Consider the following 23,651-nt stretch of genomic DNA (forward strand, 5'->3'; position numbering starts at 1 on the left):
CTTGTTATTCATTTAAAGTTTATTTTATAATAAAATGAAATAGAAATAGAAAGAAGTTGAAGCTAAAACTTCAATAAATAAAAAAAATTATTAAAACTAACTTAAAAAGAAATATTTATTTGATTTATTTAAACAATACATTAAAAAAACAATTATTGTGTTTATTATATTTATTTTTATTTAGTTTTTGCTTTTTCAGATATTTTTCATAGGTCAAAAGAACACTTATCTATAATAAAAACCTTTTGTGACATTATAAATGTCTATATCATCACTTTTGACCAATTTAACGCATACTTGCTAAATAAAAATATTCATTTAGATGTTTTTGTTTACTAAATTGAAAAAAAAAAACATTTTGATTTATTTAAACAATACATTTAAAAACAAGTGTATAATAACAAAAACTTTTTTGTTTATAAAAAAATTGCTTTTTAAATTTACTCTAAATTAATAATATAATTATTATAAAAAGAGCAAGAAAAATAAAGAGCAAGGAAATTTTCACAGCATGTCTGATAATATTTTTCTTCTGGAGAAATTATTTAATTTTTATATTAAATTAAATACTATATTAAATATAATTTTTTAAAAACCCATTTTAAAGGACAAAATTATTAGCCCCTTTAAGCTAAATTTTTTTTCGATAGTCTACAGAACAAACCATCGTTATACAATAACTTGCCTAATTACCCTTACCTGCCTAGTTAACCTAATTAACCTAGTTAAACCTTTAAATGTCACTTTAAGCTGTATAGAAGTGTCTTTAAAAATATCTAGTAAAATATTATTTACTGTCATTATAGCAAAGATAAAATAAATCAGTTATTAGAAATAATAATAAATAATAATAAATGTGTTGAAAAAAATTTGCTATCTGTTAAACAGAATTTGGGCAGGGGGGCTAATAACTCTGACTTCAATTGTATGTATGTATGTATGTATGTATGTAAGTATGTGTGTGTATATATATAAATATAAGAAAAATATGTATATATATATTATTTTTTTATTTTTTTTAATTGTTATTATGATTTCTTATTTTCACTTCAATTAGCCACAATGCTGTCTATATTCAGCATTGGTCATTACAATCCTTTTTTTGTTCACAACCTAAATCTATTTCTTTTGAACCAAACACACAAACTCAAATCACTGGGGGAAAAAAAATATTTTCCCCATTATTGCATATTTTACAAATCTCTTGGTTTTCTTCAACCTAAATTAAGACAATATCATTGATATTTGTTTTTTTTTTTAAATGTGTTTATTTTAGTTCCCCTTCTTATTTACAGCAGTTTTTGCTCCATTTACCTCCTCGTATTCTCTTCGACATGCAACAGAATTACTTTTTTGTTCCAAGAATTTCAACAGAAAATGGTCGTAGGTCCTTTTAATACAAAGCTCCTTTGACTGGAACAATCGTCCTTCTTCTTTTAGATCAATAAAGACATTCAGTCTTAAATGTTATTAATATTGTTTGCAATTTAAATGCTTATTATTTATTTGTATATGAATGCACTTTTGATTATATGCTTTTTTATGTGAGAGCTGTTGCAGGTGAAGTGTGCTGCTTGCTTGTTTGTTAGCTGTATGTTTATAATGATGTGATGTATTCTGTTTGGTTCATGTACTTCTTAAACACCCCCTCGAAAATGAGATGGTTCATCTCAAGGGGCTATCCCATATGTTTTTTAAATTATATTAAAATATTTTTTTATACACTAAGAGGTCTTGAAAGGTGGAAAAAAAGCGATTTTAATAGGTCAAGTGTTAAGCGACAGACAGACATTAGTAGACGATGAATGAAATGAGAGATGAGAGATGGTACCTGTGAACTTCCACCTCTCCAAACGCCTCTTCATGTCTGATCTATGGAGAAACACACAGAGAGACAGAGACTATGGACAGTGTCTGATGCAGAAGCACACAGACCTCGCTCTCCGTTTGCTGAAGGCATTAGTGTTCGCAACCGTGATCAGAAACATTGGTGGATCTCATTAAATCTCAAGCTCAGTTCAAGTTTGTATTTGTATCGTGCTTTTCACAATAATTATTATTTTAAAGCAGCTTTGCATTATTGCATTACTATCAAATTTGAAAAAGTTATGGTTATTAGTTACCATCGCTTCATTAGTTAATATTAATAACTTTAACTCATTAACCAGTAACTAATAGATTTACCAGTTAAAGTTATTATAATATATAAGCAAAATTAACCTGCAGTTATATATTATATTGGTGAAATCTCTGTCTTTCACTGCTGTGTGCTAAACTGGGAGACTTCATCTCTACTGTAGAAAATACTGCAAGTTTATTGGATAAAAACATCGGCTTTAGGATTTTACATCTGACAGTACGTCAGTCTGATCTCATTTTTCATCAGAGAGGTAATTGTTATGCACTCAGAATTTATCATTATTTTTATCATTTGTATACATTTACAGTGTTTAATATTTAAATTTGTTTGACATTTTTGATTTGGATTTTAATTTTGGTGCATAATGAAATTGACAAAACATTCATTTTACTGTTGATTGTACTTTATGTGCAGTTTTATGAGCGTTTATAATAATAACAATAATAATAATAATAATAATAATAATAATAATAATAATAGTAATAATAATAGTAATAATAATAATAATCATAATAATAATAATAATTCCTTACATTTATATAGCACTTTTCTGGGCACTCAAAGCGCTTTACACAATGGGGGGATTCTCCTCATCCACCACCAGTGTGCAGCATCAGATCAGGTTGCGCCAGACCACACACCAGCTGATTGGTGGCGAGGAGACAGAGTGATGAACCCAATTATGATATGGGAATGGTTAGGAGGCCATGATGGGCCGAGGCCAATGGGCAAATTTGGCCAGGATGCCGGGGTGACACCCCTACTTTTTTTCCATGAACATCCTTGGATTTTTAACGACCACAGAGAGTCAGGACCTCGGTTAAACGTCTCATCCAAAAGACGGCGCTCACTGAGCAGTATAGCGTCCCCGTCACTACACTGGGTCATTAGGACCCACACAGACCGCAGATTGAGCACCCCCTGCTAGCCTCACTAACACCTTTTCCGGCAGCAACCTAGCTTTCCCATGTGGTCTCCCATACCTGCTTAGCTTCAGTGGGCGACCATGTGAGAGTTGCAGAGAGCTAGCTGCCGATCAGAGTTAAATATGCAAAATATAGGTTTTGGGTGGCACTGTGGCTCAGTCGTTAGCACTGTCGCCTCAGAAAGAAGGTCGCTGGATTGAGCCTCGGCTGGACCAGTTGGCATTTCTGTGTGAAGTTTGCATGTTCTCTCTGTGTTGGAGTGGGTTTCCTCTGGGTGCTCTGGATTCCCCCACAGTCCAAAGATAATGCACTAATTGGTTAATTGGGTGTGCCATTTTGTCCGTAGTGTTAGTCTCTCTGAAGTAGAGACTAAGCCAAAGGAAAATGAATGAATACGGTTTTTTATTTTCTGTATGATTTCAAAAGATTTTTTTTAGATTAATTGACATACTTCATGTATATCAGCCATTTAAAGGTATTTAGTTCAGCAGTGCCAACTTTCATTTACTTAAAAAACACACACACAGACATGTATTTACAGCATACATTTATAAATAATTTTAAATATTTCCTTTAGTTTTTTACAATAATTGTAGTACTTTATTTCATTTTTATTAAAATGTGTGATTATTTAATTCAGTTAGTTGCCAAGACTAACTGACTGACTAACTTTTTTTTAGTTTTTCCTAAAAAAAACAACCAGTTATCAATAATTAATCTGTATTTTTAGATTTTGCAATATTGATTAATGTTTGATCAATGCCTGTCAACTTCAAAACATTGGAGAAAGCCTAAATTGCATTGAGCACTTGTTTATAATTTTGGTGTGTAATGATGTTAGAGGTCAAAGATTGGGAATTAGGTCTTCAACCAAGGATAAACACAGTCTAGTTGCTAATGAACAGACACTCACTGATGACCATGAAACATGAGAGACTGACAGCAAAGTGTTCAAGCATCATTATTCAAACACTGAATAATTTGTTATAAATACAAACATAAAAAAATCTACATGTGATTGGCTGTTTTAGCCATCTATTATAGCAAATCAACTAATATACAGTTGAGGGCAAAAGTATTCGCCCTCCTGTGCAATATTTATTCTTTTTCAAAATAGTGATGTTTAAGGAATTTTTCACATTATTTCCTATAATATTTTTTCTTTTAGAGAAAGTCTTATTTGTTTTATTTCGATGGGAATAAAAGCAGTTCTTAATTTTTCAAAACACATTTTAAGGTCAATATTATCAGCCCCCTTAAGCTATATTTGTTTGAATGGTCTACAGAACAAACCATCGTTATACACTGACTTGCCTAATTAACCCAATTAACCTAGTTAAGCCTTTAAATGTCAGTTTAAGCTGAATACTAGTATGTTGAACAAAATCTAGTCAAATATTATGTGCTGTCATCATGGCAAAGATAAAATAAATCAGTTATTAAAACTATTATGATTACAAATGTTCTGTCAGCTAAACAGAAATTGGGGGAAATTTTAAACAATTAAAATTTAACAGGAGGGCTAATAATTCTGACTTATTATAAATATTGCCAAAACAATCTGACTTTAGGAATATAAAAGATGGGTGGACTTCACGTGAACATTTAACAATTAGATAAGAAACTAAAAGGTAACCAAAGGTTAATTAGAGAGTGATGCATGAACCTGAAAAAATAAAACAACACTGAAACAATCACATGCATGAACACAAAAACACACACATAGATAGAATGTCCTCATGTTTCACACACCTGGTGTGACTCATCCCAGCCATTCTCATCTCGGATGCCCAGTCGAGCTCTGTAGTACAGCAGGGTTTCGCAGCAGGACGTGTCGCCCCCTGTCAGCACCGAATGGTATAGCGGCGTCAGCCCACAACGGTCGCGATAATCCGGAGATGCGCCCAAAGACAGCAGTGCCTGAAACACAGGACATATCAACATGCACAGGCAATCCTCAGTAGAGATGCACTGATCAATATTTTGCATTAACCACCATCAATTTATATGAGAAACAAAATGATGAAGAAAACACTCAAAAAAATATAGCAGTGATTAAAAAGCTTGTATTGGGATGAAGAATATTTCAAATATTTGAGAAATAAATAACCCAAAAATGTTATTCACCTCTTAATTTACTCTATGTAAGTTTATCCTTAATGATTTTAACATGTATGTCAATGACAACCATCACATAAGGAGTTATGTTAAAGACCATGCAAAATGATTTCCCGTAGCTCCCAATAATGTGCTGAGATCTAATGAAGCAAAACAAATATTTACAGCATTAATCAAAATTTGGAAAGACTAAGGGCTCTATTTTGACGGTCCATGCGCAGAGCGCTTTCAGGGCGTGTCAGAAAGCATTTTTGCTAATTTTAGGACTGGAAAGTCCGCTTTGCGCCGTGGCGCATGGTCTAAAAGGGTTGAGTTTATTTTCTTAATGAGTTATAGGTGTGTTTTGAGAATAAACCAATTAGAGTCTCATCTCCCATTCCCTTTAAGAGCCAGCGTCGTCACGCCAAGAGCGCATTCGCTATTTACAGGACGCAAAGTAAGTCTAAGTGGAAAAACTGAGCATTTCACTAGCAAACAGTTACCAGTTAACAGTTTTTTTCACAGAAAACTGTTAAACAGAGCATCTACTGAGTGAGAATGAGAGATATCCGATCTACTTTCACTTTCACTCTTGGATAGGGAAACCTTTACGCACAGACATCAATTAGTCTATAAATAATTGTGCTTAATACGCACAAGAGAGCAATAGGCAAATATCTTTACATATGAAAAAAATGTAAATATTAAGGATATATATAGGATATAATAAGAATAGATATAGGATATAAATATAAAGAATCAAAATATTACAAAACATATTGTTTTCTAGCCTACATAAATATGAAAAATCACTGCTTTTATGTCTTCTTCATCTCGGGAGGCTTTTTCAGTTCATTCATAACAATTTGCTTTTGTATAATGTTATTATTATTAGCAGTATTATTTAATATATCCATATTTATATTTGTTGTATTAAAAACAAGCTTAGATTTGCCCACCTGCAGGTTTTAGACCATATGGGGCACAGCATGTGTTTTAGGATATAACTCAGGTTTTTGAGCACATTTTGTTATTATTATTCATTTATTCGTTTGCTGGAAATTAGAACTGAATTTAGAAATAGTTTTGAAACAAATGTTTGCGCTTAACAAACAAAAGTATTTATTTATAGACTAATTGATGTCTGTGCGTAAAGGTTTCCCTATTCAAGAGCGAAAGTGAAAGTGATCCATTATCTCTCATTCTCACGCAGTAGATGCTCTGTTTAACTGTTTTCTGAAAAAAAAACTGTTAACTGTTTGCTTGTGAAATGCTCAGTTTTTCCACTTAGACTTACTTTGCGTCCTGTAAATAGCGAATGCGCTCTTGGCGTGACGCAGCTGGCTCTTAAAGGGAATGGGAGACGAGACTCTGATTGGTTTATTCTTAAAACACACCTATAACTCATTAAGAAAATAAACTCAACCCTTTTAGCCCATGTGCCGCGGCGCAAAGCAGATTTCCCATCCTTAAATTAGCAAAAACGCGTCCTGACACGCCCTGAAAGCGTTTGCAGCCTGCGTTTTGCGCTCTGCGCATGGACCGTCAAAATAGAGCCCAAAGAGTCAGGACCTCGGTTTAACGTCTCATCCGAAAGATAACCGCCAATTTTAAAACCGCCAATATTTTCTGTTTCTGTTATTTTTCTGTTATTTATTTATTTAAACATGTTTTTCACAACTATTTTATTTAGTTTTTAGTACATCAGTATCTCCAGCAGAAAATAAACCTACATCAAATGCTAGTGGTCCAAAATATTTTAAATGTTTCTTAAAATAAAATATATTGGAAAAAAAGTTGTTGTTTACCCTGACATTTAAAAAGAACTTATTTTGGAGAAGTAATTACATTCATTTTCTTGTCGGCTTAGTGCCTTTATTAATCCAGGGTCACCACAGTGGAATGAACCATCAACTTATCCAGCAAGTTTTTAAGCAGCGGATGCCCTTCCAGCCGCAACCCATCTCTGGGAAACATCCACACTCATACACTACGGACAATTTAGCCAACCCAATTCACCTGTACCGCATGTCTTTGGACTGTGGGGGAAACCGGAGCACCCGGAGGAAACCAACGCGAAGACAGGGAGAACATGCAAACTCCTCACAGAAACACCAACTGAGCCGAGGTTCGAACCAGCGACCTTCTTGCTGAGAGGCGACAGCACTACCTACTGCACCACTTCCTCACCAAAAGTAATTACAATACCGTGATATTTTTATCCAAGGTTAACACACCATTAGAATCTTATACCAGCCCATGCCTAACACCGATCTTCGGCCAATCGATCAGACCATCCCTGTTGTTGACATTTTCATTCATTCATTCATTTTCTTGTCGGCTTAGTCCCTTTATTAATCCGGGGTCACCACAATGGAATGAACCGCCAAATTATCCAGCAAATTTTTAAGCAGCGGATGCCCTTCCAGCCGCAACCCATATCTGGGAAACATCCACACACACATTCACACTCACACACTCATAAACTATGGACATTTTAGCCTGACCAATTTACCTGTACTGCATGTCTTTGGACTGTGGGGGAAACCGGAGCACCCGGAGGAAACCCACGTGAAGGCAGGGAGAACATGCAAACTCCACACAGAAACGCCAACTGAGCCGAGGTTGGAACCAGCAACCCAGCGACCTTCTTGCTGTGAGGCGACAGCACTACCTACTGCACCACTGCCTCACGTGTTGACAATTTATGAATCTTTAATCTTCTAATTTTAGAGTTTACTTTAAGTTTTTTTTTTTTTTTTGTATGTTTTCAAAGCCTTGTCTTGCACCTGAAAAATGCTGCCCTGGTTTGATCTATGAAAAGAAGTGCATGTGTTGGTACCATGAGTGCGGCCTGGTTGTGTGCTCTGACTGCTTTATGGAGGGGTGTAAATCCATCTCTGGATCTGAAATCCACGTGAGCTCCGTTCAGCACCAGAACACGAATCCCTTCCACGCTGAGATTCCCCTGAACCGCCAGAGTCAAAGGAGTCTCTGAGAAACAGATGCAGACACTGTCATTACAGATGCAGAAGTGCAGTTTTAAAGGGACGGTTCACCCCAAAATGAGAATTTACTCATAATTTACTCTCAATTGGTTCCAAGCCTTATGGGTTTATTTCTTCTGTTTAATATAAAATGAGATACTATAAAGAAAAAGCTGAAAGCCGGTAGCATTGACATTCATAGTGGGAAAAAAATACAGTGGAGGTCAATGGTTTCCAGCTTTCTTCAAAATATCTTCTTTTGTGTGCATAACTTAAAGGTTACATAAAGACATAAAGGTTTGAGACAATTAAAGGGAGAGTAAATGATGACAGTATTCAGTTCTGGGTAGGCTATCTATTTAAAGCAGAACAGGAAACATACTAAGTGTTAAAATGCCACGCACAGAAGAAAACATTTAGTGCCAAAACACACCCTGTTCAGAGACTGCAGGTCTAACATCTGTTGAAATGTGGTAGAACAGAAACTGAAATAGCTTAATAGCGTCAAAGTAATTAAAAAAGCATTTTATACATTTGAATGATAGTAATAAAATAAAAGCTGAGCGCATTTCTGGATTGTGTTGTAGCTTTGCATTAAAACAAACATACACTCACCGGCCACTTTATTAGGTACACCTGTCCAACTACAGTTCATACTGAGCATCAGAATGGAGAAGAAAAGTAATTTAAGTGACTGAATGTGGTATGGTTGTTGCTGCCAGTCTGAGTATTTCAGAAACCGCTGATCTGCTGGGATTTTCATGCACAACCATCTCTGTGGCAGTTCTGTGGGCGCAAATGCCTTGTTGATGCCAGAGGTCAGAGGAGAATAGCCAGACTGGTTCCAGCTATAGAAAGGCAACAGTAACTCAAATAAGCACTCGCTATAACCGAGGCCTGCAGAAGAGCATCTCTGAACACACAACACAAACAACCTTGAGGCAGATGGGCTACAGCAGCAAAAGACCCCACCGGGTGCCGCTCCTGTCAGCTAAGAACAGGAAACTGAGGCTACAATTCACACAGGCTCACCAAAACTGGACAATAGAAGATTGGAGGAACATTGCCTGCTCTGATGAGTCTCCATTTCTGCTGCCACATTCGGATGGTCGGGTCAGAATTTGGTGTCAACAACATGAAAGCATGGATCCATCGTGGCTTGTCTCAACAGTTCAGGCTAGTGGTGGTGGTGGTGTAAGGGTGTGGGGAACATTTTCTTGGCACACTTTGTGCCCAATAGTACCAATTGAGCATCATGTCAACGCCACAGCCTACCTGAGTATTGCTGCTGACCATGTCCATCCCTTTATGACCACAATGTACCCATCTTCTAACGGCTACTTCCAGCAGGATAACGCACCATGTCATAAAGAGTGAATCATCTCAGACTGGTTTTTTGAACATGACAATAAGTTCATTGTACTCAAATGGCCTCCACAGTCACCAGAGCTCAATCCAATAAAACAATTTTGGGATGTGGTGGAACGGGAGATTCACATCATGGATGTGCAGCCGACAAATCTGCAGCAACTGTGTGATGCTATCATGTCACTATGGAGCAAAATCTCTGAGGAATATTTCCAGTACCTTGTTGAATCTACGCCACGAAGGATTAAAGCAGTTCTGAAGGGAAAAGAGGGCCCAAACCGATACTAGTAAGGTGTACCTAATAAAGTGGCCAGTGAATGTATACTCAATAAAATAAAAAAAAACATTCTTATTTTACATAGAAAACATATATACATACATACATACATACATACATACATACATATATATATATATATATATATATATATATACATATATATATATATACATATATATACATATATATATTTCATTTTAATTAACCTACTTAACCTTTTAAGTTACACTTTGTTGAATATTATCTTAAATAGTAAAATAGTATGCACTTACATCATGACAAAGACAAAATAAATTAGTTATTTGAAATTATTTTTTAGACTGTTACAATTACAAAATGTGCTAAAATTAAGCAGCACTAAGGGAACATTTGAAAACACAATAAACACCACGTCTGTGTGGATACAAATATCATTGCTCAAGAAAATAAAGGGAACACTTAAACATTCATTCATTTTCCTTCAGCTTAGTCCATTATTTATCTGGGGTCACCACAGCGGAATGAACCGCCAACTATTCAGGCATGCCGGTTTTACAGAGCGGATGCCCTTCCCAGTTCTGGGAAACACTCACACATGCTCATTCACACACACACTCATACACTATGGCTAATTTAGTTCATCCTATTCACCTATAGTGCATGTGTTTAGACTGTGGGGGAAACCGGAGCACCTGGAGTGAACCCACGGCAACACAGGGAGAACATGCAGACTCCACACAGAAATGACAACTGGCCCAGCCAGGACTTAAACCAGCGACCTTATTGCTGTAAGGCCACAGTGCTAAACACTGAGCCACTGTGACGCCCACTGTAACACTAAGCATTCCTCTTTTGTTTTAACAGTATATACTGTATTTACCATCATACTTTTATTCATCATTATCGTGCTTGGTGTGAACGGCCCTTTACTATGACATCAGAGCCCGTGAGCAAAATAACGCAGTAAGGAAAAGTGGGAACGTCACAGCAATTAGTGCACTGAACATCACATTAAACATAAAGCATCCATTCAATGAAAAAGCAGAAGAGATGATGAGAACAGACCCCAAGCAGCATAATGAGCTCGGAGGTCAAAGAAATGAAACCATTCTGACAGGCAAATGTGGGCAACACAATGACGCTCATCAGAAATGAAAATGTCAAAGAAAATGTCGAACTTTTAAACCTATTCTTCATGCAATCTACATCTACTATGCACTGTATGGGTCAGAGATGAGATGTTCTATTTTTGTGCACATCAAATTACATTTAAAAAGTAGCTTTATATGCATTTAATATGCATTTTGACATACAGTCGGGGGAAATGTATTCTGTATTCAACACGTCTTTTTTTTTCCTGGGAAAATAAATATTCCAAAGAAGCTGTTTGTAACGACGGGGAGATGACACTCACAACAGAAGGTAGGATCCAAATGCAGGTTTTAATCGTTGTCAGGTAAGCAATGGTCAACAGGTACAAACAGATATATTCAGGCAGTCCAGAATCATAATCAGTGCACAGGCGAGAGGTCAAAAAAGGCAGGCGGCAGGCAGGGATAACAACAAAGCTAAGTCGAAAAACACAGGAAGACAAGACGGGATTAACACGTTGTAATGTCATCTAAACAGTGAACAAGACTCGGCCAACAGGATGGGTTCAAGAGTGGCTTATAAGTGGTGTGATATCAGTCTATGACAAGGTTCAGGTGGTGAATGTAATCAAGCTAGATGTGTGAGCATGGGTGTCAGGGAGAAGTGCATGTATGCAAATGTAGTCCAGAGGAAGGCGGAAGTGTAGTTCATGGTTTTAGTGGAAACCAGCGATCTCCGGAGAGCGATCGCTGGTTACCGTAACACTGTTGACATGGAATTGAACACGATTTTGGTGAAAAACCCAAACAATTCAAATATAAAATTAAAACAAAACCACAAAAAAACATCTGGAAAATGAGTTCTGTGTAATAACAATGAAATAACACAAGGAGAAAGAGCGGTGACGGCAGTTTAAACGCCTCCCTGCTGAAAAATCCAGCTTAAACCAGCCTAGGCTGGTTGGCTGGTTTTAGCTGGTTGACCAGCCTGGTTTTAGAGGGGTTTTGGCCATTTCCAGCCTGGTCTTAGCTGGTCAGGCTGGAAAATTACCAGCCAAATCCAGCTACAACCAGCTTGACCAGCCTGGATTAAGCTGGATATAGCTGGTTTTGGCTGGACTCCCAGCTTGGCTTGGCTGGTCAAGCTGGTTTTAGCTGGTCATCTCCCAGCCTGACCAGCTAAGACCAGGCTGGAAATAGCTGGAAACCAGCCTGGAAGTGGCCAAAACTCCTCTAAAACCAGCCTGGTCGACCAGCTAAAACCAGCCAACCAGCCTAGGCTGGTTTAAGCTGGATTTTTCAGCAGGGCTCTTACATGGAGAATAAAGTCACTTGCATTGCTCAGGTGTGAGTTTTTCACAGGTCTCGTCTGTCAAATCTGAGCTTTATTTTGTATGTTCTATTGGATTCAAGTCAGGTGATTGGCTAGGCCATTCTACAGCTTGATTTTCTTTCTCTGAAAGCATCTGAGAGTCTTCTGGGCAGTGTTTTGGATCATTGTCTTGCTGAAATGTCCACCCTGGATTCATCTTCATCCTCCTGCTATTGTAGATGTTGGACTGAAGCAGCTGATATTCATTTACACTGAGGAAGGGCAGAGGGTTGCTGAAGAACCACTGAGAGATTTCAGCTGCTGTCTGGGCTGTCTCTGCCAAAATACACCTCCCTTTCTTCACGTGTTTAATACTTTTTCCCTGCGCCATTCCATTTTATTACACATAACTTTATTTGTAAACTAATTAGATTTGTTTTCTTTGCATGTATGGATTTCTTTGGTTGTTAGCAACATCTGGTGAACATTTCAAGTCAACAGCACCCTTAGAAATATGTTTCCTGAAAAAATTGGTGACGTGTTCAATACTTATTTCCCCCACTCTAATTTATGTGTGTGTGTTTTATATATTTATTATGCATATGTAATAGAAACAAAAATATACAAAACAATTGTGTCACATAGATATTTCAATTTATATCTAATTTGTATCACACACACACACACACACACACACACACACACACACACACACACACACACACACACACACACACACACACACACACACACACACACACACACACACACACACACACACACAAAGACATATATATTATATTATATACTAATTTAAATAAACATTTTCTCAAATATATGCATGCATGTATTTATATAAGCATAATAATAACACATATATTATGTCAAAACAAACTTTAATTTGGTATGCCAATAATTTTAATAACTTTTTGCCCAGCACTAATGAAACATAACAGAAGTGGGTTTTTTAAGGTTATAAATAAATAAATGAAGATAAAATGTAAAAGTATTGGTGAAAAATGTCATTCTGCATAACCAATATATTTATAATATACTTGACACGTAAAATATTAAACATTTCTCGCTGGGAAATGCATAAAATCTAATTGTTTGAAAGAGTATAAAAATATAAATAGTATAAAAATGTCAAAAATACAAGTGATGAGTAAATTGTGGCCATTCTTTTATCCTTAAATAGAGTACACAAAATGATTCTTGTTCTAGATATGCCTGTCTGGCAAAAGAAAAAAAAAAAGAAAAGAAAATGCTGAATAAAATATTGTTACACTCAATGGTGTTTAATGGGTGTCTTCCGCAAATAAAGCAAAACTGTAGAAACTGAGAAAAAACAAGAACTGGGTCTCAAATATAAGCTAAATGATTAGTATATTCTAAGTATAAGGACTACACCAACATAAACATAAAATATGAATTATTATCCCTCCTGTGAAATGTTCATTATTTTTTAATATTTATCAAAGGCTGTTTAACACAGATTATTTCAACCTATTTGAAAACATAATAGCTTAAATAACTCATTTATTTTAACTTTGCCATAATGACATAATGTTTTACTAGTTATTTTGCAAACAATAACTGTAAAATATAATTATAATGAATATGCCGCTTAAACAGCGTTTCTGCAGGTTTCACCAAGTTAAATTTAAGACATTTTTAAGACTACTATTAATGAAATGTTTGACCCATACAGAGCAAAACACTAACAAGTTTTTCAAATGGCCCAGATCGAAAATATTTTTATCAAAAAATAAAACTCTATAAAAATAAAATAATATTTAAAAAACTTTATAATTTAATACATTTAATATTACAATAATAATTCAAATTTAATAATACAATAATATTTTAATGATAAAAATGTAATATTTAAGACATTTTTTTCAATATTTTAAATATATCAAAACAAGCAATTAAACATGCACTTTTTTTTCAACAAACTTTCTTCAAAATTGATTGGTGATTGTATGAGTGTTGGCCAGATTGGGTAGCTATAGATGAAAAAAGGAGAATTAAGACCTGATTAAAAAAGAACAAAATAATATTTCAGTAAATTTAAAACCTTTTAACGCCTAAAATTCTGTTTTTGAGATTTAAAACTGTTTAAAACCCCGCAGATACCCTGTTAAAGCACAATATATAGGTTTATTTTTAATACTAATACATTTAGCCTTTTTACCCTTTTTTTATTACTCCGCACACATGCAGCTAGCAAAAAGCAGACACTACAGATCTAAAGTTTAAAAGATGTTTTTAACTGTTTTAACAGCTGTTTAACTGTCAGCTTAGGATTTGAATCCAACGCAGAAGAAAGTAGTTCCTCATACAAAAGGGTTTTTGAGACTCTCCATGTTTGATTTCGTTTTTATATAAACAATTATGCTGTCAAACTGTTGTATAAACGCAATATCACACGAGTAGCAGTGCGATTTGGCTGTTTATCGGCACTGGTGGGGGCACTAAGGCAACGCCTCCCACCAGTGCCGATATACAGCAATATAGCACTGCTACTCGTGTGATATTGCTCAGATATACATACAGTTGAAGTCAGATTTATTAGCCCCCCTGAATTATTAGACCCCCTGATTATTTTTTCTCCAATTTCTGTTTAACAGAGAGCAGATTTTTTTCAGCACATTTCTAAACATAATAGTTTTAATAACTCATTTCTAATAACTGATTTCTTTTATCTTTGTCATGATGACAGTGAATAATATTTGAGTAGATATTCTTAAAGACACTTCTATACAGCTTAAAGTGACATCTAAACTAGGTTAATTAGGTTAACTAGGCAGGTAAGGATAATTAGGCAAGTTATTGTATAATGATGGCTATCGAAAAAATGTAGCTTAAAGGGGCTAATAATTTTGTCCTCAAAATGGTGTTTTAAAAAGTACTAAAAAAAAGTACTGCCTTTATTCTAGCTGAAATAAAACAAATAAGACTTTCTCCAGAAGAAAAAATATTATCAGACATACTGTGAAAATTTCCTTGCTCTGTTAAACATCATTTGGGAAATATTAAAAAAAGAAAAAAATAATTCTGACTTCAACTGTAAATGAAAGCTGTAATTAATACCAAAAGTATATTTATGCAGCATTTTGAGACATGCACAAGATCTCACCTCCGCTTTCAGTGTCATGATAGTTCGGATCAAGTCCTTTCTCCAGTGCTTTACTCAATTTTTCTACAGCTCCTCCATGAACATAATCCAGAAACTTCTTCATATTGGCCTGCAGAGGGAGACGAGCACACACACATAGACAGACACCTCTGTTATTCACTGTGTGCATCGACAACACAATCAATTCTGGTTACTGCACTTTATACAGGCTATTAATGATGAAAAAACAAAACATCTCTGTTTTGGTGGCTTTATTTGAGCTTTACCTTAGTGTGCAGCTTTGCTAGTTGTTTCTCATCCAGGTTTGTTTGTTTGTAGACGCGTGTCTTATATCTGAACTGTGAGGAAAAGACAATGGGAAGGGAAACAGGTAAAAGTCAGTTTTTCAATTGTAAAAATATTTTACTGAAATGAAATAAAAGAAAGGACAAAAAAAAGTACAAATGTACAAACATCTGTTGTGAACTGGTATATCGGATAAAACTAATGAACTTTTTGGAAACTATAAAATTGGCAAAAATAACAGGTCACGTAAAAAAAAAAATATATATATATATATGTTATTATATCAAAAAATATGATAAAATATTAAATATTATATAATATATTATAAAATATGTTATTTAATTTTGTGCAATTTTGTTTTAATTTGAAAACATTGTTTGTTTCTAGTTGTTGCTAGATTGCATACTGCATCTCAGTTGAAAAATAAAAATTTCAGCATTATTAGTAATCTGTGTGTGCATTTTTCTTGAAGTAAGTTGAGTTATTTGTTTATCGTATCGCAATCGTAATGATTCCCAAATCATGCAGCCCTACTTTTTACAGTAAAAACATGAAGTGTAATAACAGATTTTTACTAAGATTAACTTTTGACATCATAATAACTAATGCAGAAATGACAAGTTAAAGGTCCCATAAAATCACAATAAAAAATAGTTTGTATGCCAGTGTTGACGTGGATCGTCTTCATTCTAAAAGGCAATTTTAAACTAAGACGTATTGGTGTAAACGAGGCATAAGTGTGTATTTTTCACGAGCAGGTATGCGATGGGGGCGGGGAGGAGGATTGCGATGCCGGCTCAGCATTGTAATGTCTATTGGCCATCGGCGATGAATGATGCCATCGCATATCGACCCAACCCTACAGCACATGCATACATACAGACACATACACAATATGCATAGTTAAAGCCAGAATTATTAGCCCCTTTTTGATTTTTTTTCTTTTTTATTGATTTCCCAATTGATGTTTGACAGAGCAAGGAAATTTTCACAGTATGTCTGATAATATTTTTTTCTTCTAGAAAAAGTCTTATTTGTTTTATTTCAGCTAGAATAAAAGCAGTTTTTAATTTTTTTAAAACTATTTTTGGGACAAAATTATTAGCGCCTTTAAGCTAATTTTTTTCTTGATATTCTACAGAACAAACCATCGTTATACAATAACTTGGCTAATTACCCTAACCTGCCTAGTTCACCTTATTAACCTAGTTAAGCCTTTAAATGTCACTTTAAGTTTTATAGAAATGTCTTGAAAAATATCAAGTTAAATATTATTTACTGTCATCATGACAAAGATAAAATAAATCAGTTATTAGAAATGAGTAATTAAAACTATTATGCTTAGAAATGTGCTGAAACAATCTTCCCTCCATAAAACAGAAATTGGGGAAAAAAGAAACAGGGGCGCTAATAATTTACGAGGACTAATAATTCTGACTTCAACTGTATATATATAAAATACACGTAATTCACATCCTATTGTATTCACATACTAAATGACCTATATAATTTATTTTACAGGCCAGTAGCTATGAAAGTGTTACTCTAGTGTGTGTGTGTAGCTCTGTTGGTGCAAAAGGTGCTGGATATGTGTATGTGAGTGAAGCACCTCCAGGTAGGGCACCCCTTTCTCCAGAGACTGGGCGAACTCTCGCAGCAGACGCTCCTCCTCCAGGAACTTGGCGTCTCGTCCGTCTCCAGCTGGCTGGAAGAGGCCATAATTGTAAACGTCCCACAACGACTCACTGAGAGAACAAATAATCTGCTGCTTCGCACTCCAAACGCTTGAGTCGGGATCAAACCGCAAACACTTCTGCAGACGGGGAGAGAGGAAAGAAGAGAGGAAGAACAACAGATTGAACTGGATTTAGAGTTCAAAACAACTTGGTCTTTATTGACAGCATCTGTCGCTCACCACAGTGCTTCATTTTTGAGTCATACCGCAAACAGAAATCGGGTTTGCTGCAAAGTATTTTAGAAAACCAAAAAAATATTGGTTTTTATTATCTGAAATGAAAAACAAAATGCTTAATAAAGTAATAACTCAAACTCATTAGGTTTAAGTGTATTTGTATAGTGCTTTTCACAATACTCATTAATTTAAAGCAGCTTTACAAAAGGTGCACATTACAATCAGATTCAGAAAAGTGAAGGTTAATAGTTACCACAACTTTATTAAAACTAAATGAAACAACAGAAAAACTAACTAAAAGAAAATAATAATTAGCTAAAATAATAATCAAATTTAGGAATTCATTTAAAAGGTGGACAAACACATTTATAGCGACGTAGTGGCGCAGTAGGTAGTGCTGTCGCCTCACAGAAAGAAGGTTGCTGGGTTGCTGGTTCGAGCCTCGACGCAGTTGGCATTTTTGTGTGGAGTTTGCATGTTCTCCCTGCGTTCGCGTGGGTTTCCTCTGGGTGCTCCGGTTTGCCACACAGTCCAAAGACATGTGGTACAGGTTAATGTAGGCTAAGTTGTCCATAGTGTGTGTGTGTGTGTGTGTGTGTGTGTGTGTGTGTGTAAGTGTGTGTTTGTGTGTGTGTGGATGTTTCCCAGAGATGGGTTGCGGCTGGAAGGGCATCCGCTGTGTAAAAACGTGCTGGATAAGTTGCCGGTTCATTCCGCTGTGGCAATCCTGGATTAATAAAGGGACTAAGCCGACAAGAAAATGAATGAACAAACACGTTTACGTTACTTTTACCACAGTTTCTGCAGGTTTTATGTAATGGACAGGTTACTTCTGTAAATAGCTTTTGTATTACCATTTGCTCTATGGCTTTGGTGCATTTCTCACAACACTATTTACATTTTCACAACAGCTAAAGCAGTCCTCAAAACAATTAGTACAAACTGCAAAGCCTTGCTAATAACCTGCAAAAGTGTGTCACTCGCTCAAAATGGAGAGCTCATTCCTCAAAAGCAAGTATTGCTGTCAATGAAAGTGTCAGTGTCATCAAGATGAAAAGTCCTGACACCATTGTTTATGAACAAGATAGTCAGAAGGCTTTGTCATGTTTTCATTATGACAGTTTAGTCTGTAAATTTTTTTCCAATGCAAAAAAGTCAGATTTTGTTGAAACTTTTCAATTTGAGAGCTACAGTAAAGTGAGACATCACTGCTTAGTGAAGTATCCGAGTACAAGACACTGAATATGTATGTTTCACATGTTTACTGCATTTGCTCTCTACAATTCTAATTCATTTACAGCATTGTGCCGAAGAATAAACACACCCTTATTTACAACAAACAAACTTCCTTTGGGTAGAGCTGTGCACAACTGTACACAATATTGCAGTACATACTGGAACTGAACCTACAACATACACAGGTCTGTAAATCATTCATCAAGTTGTTCATTTTAGAAGACATTTCCGGGAAATTTTTTTTAATTAGCTTGACAGATTTTGACAACTAGTTCAGCATTTTTGTATGTAATGACTCCAGTAATGAAATGAGGACTATTAGTTTTATATGGAATGATTATTCGGCATTTATTCGGCAATCATTCATGGAATGATTAACCGGCAGTTTAGTTAATTTTGACTGCATGACGTAAGCAGATGATAATGTTATAAACATGTTGGGGTCGTTTACACAGTTTGCTGTTTTAGGGGTGTGTTGCTTCACATGAAAATTAGTTTCGGCTTCCCGCCCAAAGTAACAAGGGGGCGGAGCCAAGAGTCTGTGTTTGCAACAGACAGGCAGACTGAGAGAAAGAGCAGGAGTGAGAGGTACAGCATTGAGCTGTACATGTACGACTCGGACACAAACCAAGCAGAGAGTACACAATCATTTGTGTCTTTGTATAGTTCAGTGGTCACCAACCCTGTTCCTGGAGAGCTACCTTCCTACAGAATTCAGTCCCAACCTTGATCAAACACACCTGAACCAATTAATAGTACCTAAAGCAGCACTTGATAATAACAAACAGGTGTGTTTGGTCAGGGTTGCAGCTGAAATGTGCAGGAAGGTAGCTCTCCAGGAACATGGTTGGTGACCCCTGGTATAGTTTTACAGCCAAATGTGTGCTAGTTTCAAGTGGCGAGCTTGCACATCAAGACTAATAACCACGCACACTCAATTACAGCTTTTCTCAGTCGCTTTGGTGCATTTCTCACAACACTAGTGCATTTCTGCACAACATTTAATGCATTTCTCAAAACAATTAGTGCAAACTGCTAAACCTAGCTGATAACCTGCAAAAGCACGTCACATGCTTAAAATGGAGAGCTCATTCCTCAAAAGCAAGTATTGATGTCAATCAAAGTGTCAGTATCATCGAAATGAAAAGTCCTGACACCATTGTTTATGAACAAGATGGTCAAATGGCTTAGTCATGTTTTCATTATGACAGTTCACTCTGGACATTTTTTTCTAATGCAAAAAAAAGATGTTGGTGACACTTGCTGAAAATGCTCTATACAGCACTTTATACTATTTGCACAGCCATTTGAAAACTACAGTAAAGTGAGACATCACTGCATTTAGTGAGGTATCTGACTACAAGACATTGAATATGTATGTTTCACATTTTTACTGCTTATGCTTGTTGCAATTCTAATTTATTCACAGCATTGTGCAAAAGAATAAATACACACTTATTTACTACAAGCATAAGCTTCCTTTGGGTAAAGCTGGGCACAACTGTAAACAATATTGCAGTACATATTGGAACTGAACCTACAACATACACAGGTCAGTAAATCATTCATCAAATTGTTCAATTTAGAAGACATTTTTTAGAAAAGTTTTTTTTTTTAATAAAATTTGCTCGACAGATTTTGACAACTAGTTCAACATTTTTTGTATGTAATGACTCGAGTAATGAAATGAGGACTATTAGGTTTATATAGAATGACTATTCAGCTTTGACAAGTTTAGTTCATTTTGACTGACATGACAGAAGCAAGTGATAATGTTATAAATAGCAGAGAGTTGTATGAAAGCAATTGATGCATGTCCAAAAGCATTTGCAATTTGTTAGAAGGAATGAGAAACTGCTACTAGGATGCGCACAAATTATTAATTGTTTTGAGAAATGCATGACCTGTTGTGCAAATGTAAATAGTGTGGTGAGAAATGTACCAAAGCCACTGAGAAAAAATGTAACTTTGACTGAGGCTCCGGATGCGCCGCTTGAAGCCACGACACGGCACACCAGACACTCTCTGTGGCGCGGCAGAAGCAGGAAGTGTCCCGAATTGTCGCGCCATGCATTTTAGAACTCTAAACATAGGTTTCCATCAGGGCACACACAACGACGCCCCAAGTCAGCGCCTGTCTGCGGCACCCAACCGCCGACTTGAAGCGCCGCCGTGCGCACCCAGACAGAAACCCACGCCCAGAACTCCAAAATACATGGCGCTGCGTCAGCATCGTGCCATGCAAAGCTTGACAAAAGTTTGTTATTTTATTTCCAATGGAGAGACGTGCACATGAGGCAACGCACTTGCACTTTTCCAGCTGCACCTAGTTAGGATCACAGGGAGCTTCTGTGAACGTGAGAAATGTAAACAGCTGAAGTTTAGGGTAGACGCAATGAAAAGTACACATGTTTGCAAACCTACCCAAATGTACAACCAATAATTCCGATAAGAGCGATAATGTGGAAAATATTGATTCTTGTGTTGAGCCCAATGAGCCTGGCATCTAAAAATAGAGCAAGGGTGTTCCTTTAGTGATATCGATTTGACTCACGCTGAAAATGGCGGACGTGAAACGACAAACTGAGGATTACGTGACGCGAGGCTGTCAATCAATATTGGTGGGCGGGGGCACCACACTCCTACATCAAGTTGCGGTCGCTCTGATATCCGCTCCAATTGGTCCGTTTTTGTGTTGTTAAATTGAAAAAAAAAGCACAGTATGTGTTTATATCAGCCCTATATGACAGTCTATACACTATACTTACACATATGTCTGTCCAAACAGCTTTAAAGAGCCCATATTATGGGTTTTTGAAAATTCCCCTCCATGTAGTGTGTAACACAGCTCTAAGTGAAGTGAAGTATCCAGCTAAGGCTTAAATCTGTTAGTGTACAATGTTTAAAACGGTTGATTCATCTATAAAAGAGTCGACTCATAGTGCTTCAAACGAGTCACCTTGATACCGAGTCATTAGGTGTTTCGCCATGACGTACGAACGAAACCAAGTTATTCACGTGCACGCGCAAACCCGGGAGATTTCAAACCTGAGGCCCCGCCCTCTGACGCAGAAACCCAGACACACACACACACACCCACACCCACAAACACACGCACACAAACATGCCGGTCGATTGAAGTCACACTGCAGATGGATATTATATCGAGTCTCTACCCAAAGATGAAACATCAGCATTATAACCAAGCAGTTGGAAACTACTGGAAACTTCTGGAAGCTACATGCTACAAAGAATACTTCATCTGAGTTTGTTAAAGGAAGGATCAGTAAAGAGTAACTTAATGATGGACATGTCAGGATGGGTTTCTTCCTACCTTTCTCAAGTGTAAGTACGTGCGGTTAAAGTTGTTGCCTCGTTGACTCTAGCTTGCAAATGTGTTTAGTTGTGATTTGTTACTTGTAACCGCGTGTACTGTATCAGGTTAACTGGCTATATTCTCTTATCGCGTGCAAAGTCACGTTAAAAACGCGACGCGTGCTGCTTTGTTTATGGAGCTCCGTGGTAGAGTTCTGCATTCCCGCGGCTGTCCCCGCGGCAGATTTCTGCGGCGCGGGAATAAATTTCCGAATAAATCGTGGGAGCGGTCGGTAACGGGTTTAATTTGGGACGGGAGCGGGCTGTCTAACAATATTACGGATATTGCTATGCGAATGAGAAAGAGAGAGTCTGCTTGGTGCTTGTGTGTGTGTGTGTGTGTGTTAGTGCGCACGCGCGCGTATGAGAGAGAGAGAGAGCGAGCGAGAGCGAGCTTTGTGTGCTTGGTGCTGTGTGTGTTTATACAGACATCTTGGCTGTCTGGACTGTATAGCTGGGTGATTTTTGGTTGTGTTCTCCCCCGCTCTAGCGGGATCGGGCGCGGCGGGCAGAAAACGGAGCGGGTTCTCAGGCTAAAACCTGGCGGGTGCGGGCGGAAGCGGGAGCGTTGTCGCCCGGAGGTGTGTGTGTGTGTGTTTTTGTGTGTGTGTGGCAGCTAAAATCCACGCCTACACTATCTAGCGTGTATGAACTGTGATTACTTTTTAAATTGCTGATTAGCTATTGGCCATTTCACTCTCTGACTGAAGGCAGTCGACCAATCGCGACAGACTGTCATCGGTCCAATCAGCGCAGATTAGCTTCGCGCTAAGGAGGGGTTTGGGAACAAATGAATCACTGGACGATTCATACGGGAGTCGCTGGGATAATTAGGTAAAAATAAATGCAGATTATAAGACCATGAAAGTGTTTTTTGACCTTGCATGCATATTAGACTGTTGTTGGAGACCCTTACAACCAGGATATGACCCTATTTCATGTATAATATGGGCTCTTTAAAAGTAGATTTTTCACCATAGGGGCCCTTTAAGATAAATTAAAAACTATAGCAGCATATCAATGATCCCCAACACACACTTCTGATTTGTTTGTTTGGATTTCACCATAATGAGTTTCTTTCAAAAGCTTCAGAGCCGACATCTGCCCTAAAGTAAATCATAAAGCATCCAGCATATTAAAATCCAGCATCAGAGTCTTGCGGCTTTATCTGGGGATTGTTAATGTGCCGCGATTGAGCATGGTAAAGTGAGCTGCTAATTGAGTCCGCAGTTGAGAAGAGTTTCGATGAGAGTGAGTTTGACATTAAATCAGGTCAGAGCTCCTACACAAATCACAAGAGGAAACTCGAGCTGTGTGTTTATTTAAAACTCACTCTGAACAGCTGCATACACACACTAACATAAGACCGCGCTAAGTATTGCCTCATTAAGGATTCCCACGTTCCCCCTTTTCTCCCCCTGAATTAACTTATTTTTTTAATTTCCTCCTAATGTCTCAATCCCTCCCACAATAACCTTGGGAGACACTATAGATGTAGAGTATATTAAACTGTGTGTGTGT

The 23,651-nt window shown here is 36.8% G+C and overlaps 1 protein-coding gene across 6 annotated transcripts in view; it reads right to left on the minus strand.

Moving 5' to 3' along the window:
- LOC101884567 (SH3 and multiple ankyrin repeat domains protein 1) overlaps positions 1–23,651 on the minus strand; it is a 146,818-nt gene that overhangs the window by 76,637 nt on the left and 46,530 nt on the right. For 5 of the 6 annotated variants that reach the window (XM_073941113.1, XM_073941112.1, XM_073941114.1 and 2 more), the window contains 5 exons: positions 17,217–17,420; positions 15,589–15,660; positions 15,323–15,431; positions 8,006–8,157; positions 4,819–4,986 (listed from right to left, as the gene is read on the minus strand). In XM_073941113.1, the coding sequence (XP_073797214.1) occupies positions 4,819–4,986; positions 8,006–8,157; positions 15,323–15,431; positions 15,589–15,660; positions 17,217–17,420 (705 nt within the window). Of the gene's footprint in view, positions 1–1,831; positions 1,873–4,818; positions 4,987–8,005; positions 8,158–15,322; positions 15,432–15,588; positions 15,661–17,216; positions 17,421–23,651 lie in introns of all 6 variants that reach the window. The other variant, XM_073941115.1, reaches the window with a different exon arrangement.

This window comes from Danio rerio, chromosome 24, assembly GCF_049306965.1.
Source record: "Danio rerio strain Tuebingen ecotype United States chromosome 24, GRCz12tu, whole genome shotgun sequence".
NCBI classification, from domain to species: domain Eukaryota; kingdom Metazoa; phylum Chordata; class Actinopteri; order Cypriniformes; family Danionidae; genus Danio; species Danio rerio.